General features: G+C 32.6%; 1 protein-coding gene across 1 annotated transcript; it reads right to left on the reverse strand.

Moving 5' to 3' along the window:
- Positions 1–1,567: 1,567 nt before the first annotated feature.
- LOC113391223 (zinc finger protein 83-like) lies at positions 1,568–2,506 on the reverse strand. The gene is made up of 3 exons (XM_026627174.1): positions 2,412–2,506; positions 2,061–2,340; positions 1,568–1,789 (listed from the first exon to the last, which is right to left on the reverse strand). The coding sequence occupies exons 1-3, from the start codon at positions 2,504–2,506 to the stop codon at positions 1,568–1,570; spliced, it is 597 nt and encodes a 198-aa protein (XP_026482959.1).
- Positions 2,507–3,137: the final 631 nt, after the last annotated feature.

The raw sequence follows: 3,137 nt of genomic DNA on the forward strand, positions 1-3,137 counted from the left end.
GCAAAAGTCAAAAATCGGCTCATATACACACTTTTTTTTCAAATTTAGTCTCAAATGATTCAGAATGACTAGAAACGTAAAAAACATAAAAGTTACGAATCGATTTTTATGTGAGAACATATTTGATATTTTTCTATTATGTTATTCTCAAGGGCGGCCAAAAATGCTCGCACGCAGGCGGCCACATACCCAGGCACGGCTATAATATCTGTTTTGCCTAAAAAATATTTTCCATTTCAATAACTTCAATGATTTATAGAAACTACAAATAATATAGAAATTATTTCAATAAACTTAAGTAACACAAGGCGCAAATGCTGCATTTGTTTTATTATTTTCATTATAATTATTTATGGGGGACTGAATAAAATATTCTTCTGATTCAGGCATTGTTCATTAAATCAAGATTTGTACTACGACGTAACTTTAAAATGTTTATCTATGCCGATTTTCTTGTTAATATCGGTACGCATACAACGACAGATCTCTTTACATACACGACTACTAATCACAATCGACCCGTATAGAAATGATCTCATTAAGAGCGAACGAACACACTTCCGTTGCATTTGTACGTATTTATATCCTAGTCGCGCCTAAAGAAGTTTTACTTCAATAAAACAAATACTCAAATTTTGGCTTTAATTTTACAGTCCACATAATGTTACTACCAACGGACATTTTTTCAATTTTTGCACAATATCTTCAAACTTTGTTAGAAGACATATATATATTTTTATATATCAATAAAAAGGTAATAAAATTCTTTATAAAATCGTGAAACAATAACTACACATTGCTGTATTGAAAATAAATAAAACAAATACCTAAACTTTTACTTTTATTCTACAGTCCATGTAATGAAACAAAAGTAATGTAGTATTTACTACTATTTATACATATCATTACATACAAGAAAATTTCACAATATTTGAATTTAAGTGAACAAATACACCTAAGTCTGTTTTTACACGGTCTTTTTGTACACGGTTTTGATATAACACGGTTTGAAAATTGAATATTTTTAATTTTTTTACACGAATTTATTCCATTTAGCACGATTTGAAATTTTATGTACCTAAATTTTTTTTGTCAAATTAAATTTTTGCGAAGTATGTTCATATCACAAAAAAGTATTTATGAAAGAAAAAAGTCTGAAACCATCGATAGTATCGATAGTTTGCAAACACTAGCTTAAAGATTAAGTGAATTCCCTTTTAGCGCGTACAAACAATTTTTACTGGTCAAAGCAATGTGATAGCACTAATTTAATTCTTGTTCTTAAAATTCTTGTTTTTCACCATTTTAATAGGTTTTAGAGATTAGGAACAAATCACCACCCATTTTGTATAAGATCAATGTCTTTTTTTACACGTTTTTTTTTTACAAACACGATTCTTCTGGAACCAATCTCCGTGTAAAAACAAGACTTAGGTGTATGCTTATGTTTCATTGATCTTCACCACGCTTCTGACTGTGAAATGCCATGTGTCTCTTCAAGTAAATTCCTTATTACATACTTCACATTTATAGGAAGGCTCTCATTTATGTATCAGCATATGTTTTTTCATATGACCTCTTTCTGTGAATGTTTTTTTTGGCGAACTCCAGTGTGAACGATCATGTGACGTTTCAGACTACCTTTTTCTGTGAATGTCTTATTGCATATGTTGCATTCATGGGGACTTACTTCACTGTGCATCAGCATGTGACTTTTTAGATGACCTGATTGTGTAAATGTCTTTTTGCATATATTGCATTCATGGGGTCGTACTCCACTGTGTATCAGCTTGTGAATTTTCAGATTACTTAAAACTGTGAATGTCTTATTGCATATGTTGCATTCATGGGACGTACTCCACTATGTATCATCATGTGTCTTTTCAGACAATTTAATCGCTAAATGTCTTCTTGCATATATTGCATGCTGGGGGGCGTACTCCATTATGATAAGCATGTGTTTTTTTAGATCAGCTGTTCGCATGAATGCCCTTTTGCATATATTGCATCGATGGGGTCGCTCACCACTGTGAATAAGCATGTGTTTTTTTTCAGATTACCTGATAGTGTGAATGTCTTATTGCATATACTGCATCGATGGGGTCGCTCACCTCTGTGAATAAGCATGTGACTTTCATTTTAGATAATTGTGTGAATCTCTTATTGCACGTACTGCATTTGTGAGGGGGCTCACCACTGTGTATGAGTATGTGTATTTTCAGAGTATTTAATTGATTAAAAGTCTTGTAACAGATTTCGCATTTGAAAGGACGTTCTTTTCTATTGTTATGAATATGATCGGCCATATGTTCTTTTAAATGATGTGTTTTTGCGAATGATCTATTGCAAATGTCACATTCATAAGTTGATGTCTCAACTAACTCCTGTTTGACTTCTTCTTCAATTGTCACCTCGAATTCATAAATCTTTCTAAACACGTATCACCATCTTCAGCACACGATTCAGATTTAACACTAACATCGGGATCATCAAAATCATCCTCCATTTCGAGTTAATGTCTTCTGGTGAATATTCTGGTGGTAGTTCAATTTTAACTGCCTGATCATTCATAGACGTAATGTCTCCTCCGACATTTTTAATATTTTCACAAAAAAAGTTTGTTGTACTAAATAATAGTCAAGTTTTATCAATAACTTTTCTGAATGTGATAAAATAATTGAGAACCCATCAAGATATTAACGATTTGACACTTGCTACTTGCTATCAATGCAAAATCCTCCATCACAAACCGTGATTCGTGTTATCGACATGTAGGTGAGAATTCGGCGCTAGTGAGCCGATGTTTTCTAAAGGTGCGCCCACACCTAACGAACGAACATGTCGAACAAGAAAATACAAAGAAGAACGAACAGGAACACGAACGAACGCGAATAATTCCAAACAAACGCCACAAAGCTGTGAGGGCTTGAATCTTTTTGTTCGAGGATGTACCGTGAAACGTCAGATTTATTATTTAAACTGGCGGGAAAGTGCAAAATTATTTAAAATCATCAAATTTTCAAAATTTGTCAATAACAGCAATAACTTACAATAAACACAACATAAATTAATACATTAATGCACATTTTAACATAAAAAAAGAAAAATGTTTGTCAACATTCGTGGTAGCGTCCACA

This window comes from Ctenocephalides felis, unplaced genomic scaffold (genome assembly GCF_003426905.1).
Source record: "Ctenocephalides felis isolate EL2017-DRISC unplaced genomic scaffold, ASM342690v1 CF-g0.4_SCAFFOLD_00845, whole genome shotgun sequence".
Taxonomy (NCBI): domain Eukaryota; kingdom Metazoa; phylum Arthropoda; class Insecta; order Siphonaptera; family Pulicidae; genus Ctenocephalides; species Ctenocephalides felis.

What these genes read in the sequence shown, in the direction of transcription:
- LOC113391223 (XM_026627174.1), bottom strand. Translation starts at nt 2,506, where the DNA reads ATGGAGGATGATTTTGATGATCCCGATGTTAGTGTTAAATCTGAATCG. An exon ending in GAAAGATTTATGAATTCGAG is followed by an intron (nt 2,341 to 2,411) that starts GTGACAATTGAA and finishes CATTTGCAATAG; the next exon opens with ATCATTCGCAAAAACACATC. An exon ending in TAAGACATTCACACTATCAG is followed by an intron (nt 1,790 to 2,060) that starts GTAATCTGAAAA and finishes AAAATTCACAAG; the next exon opens with CTGATACACAGTGGAGTACG.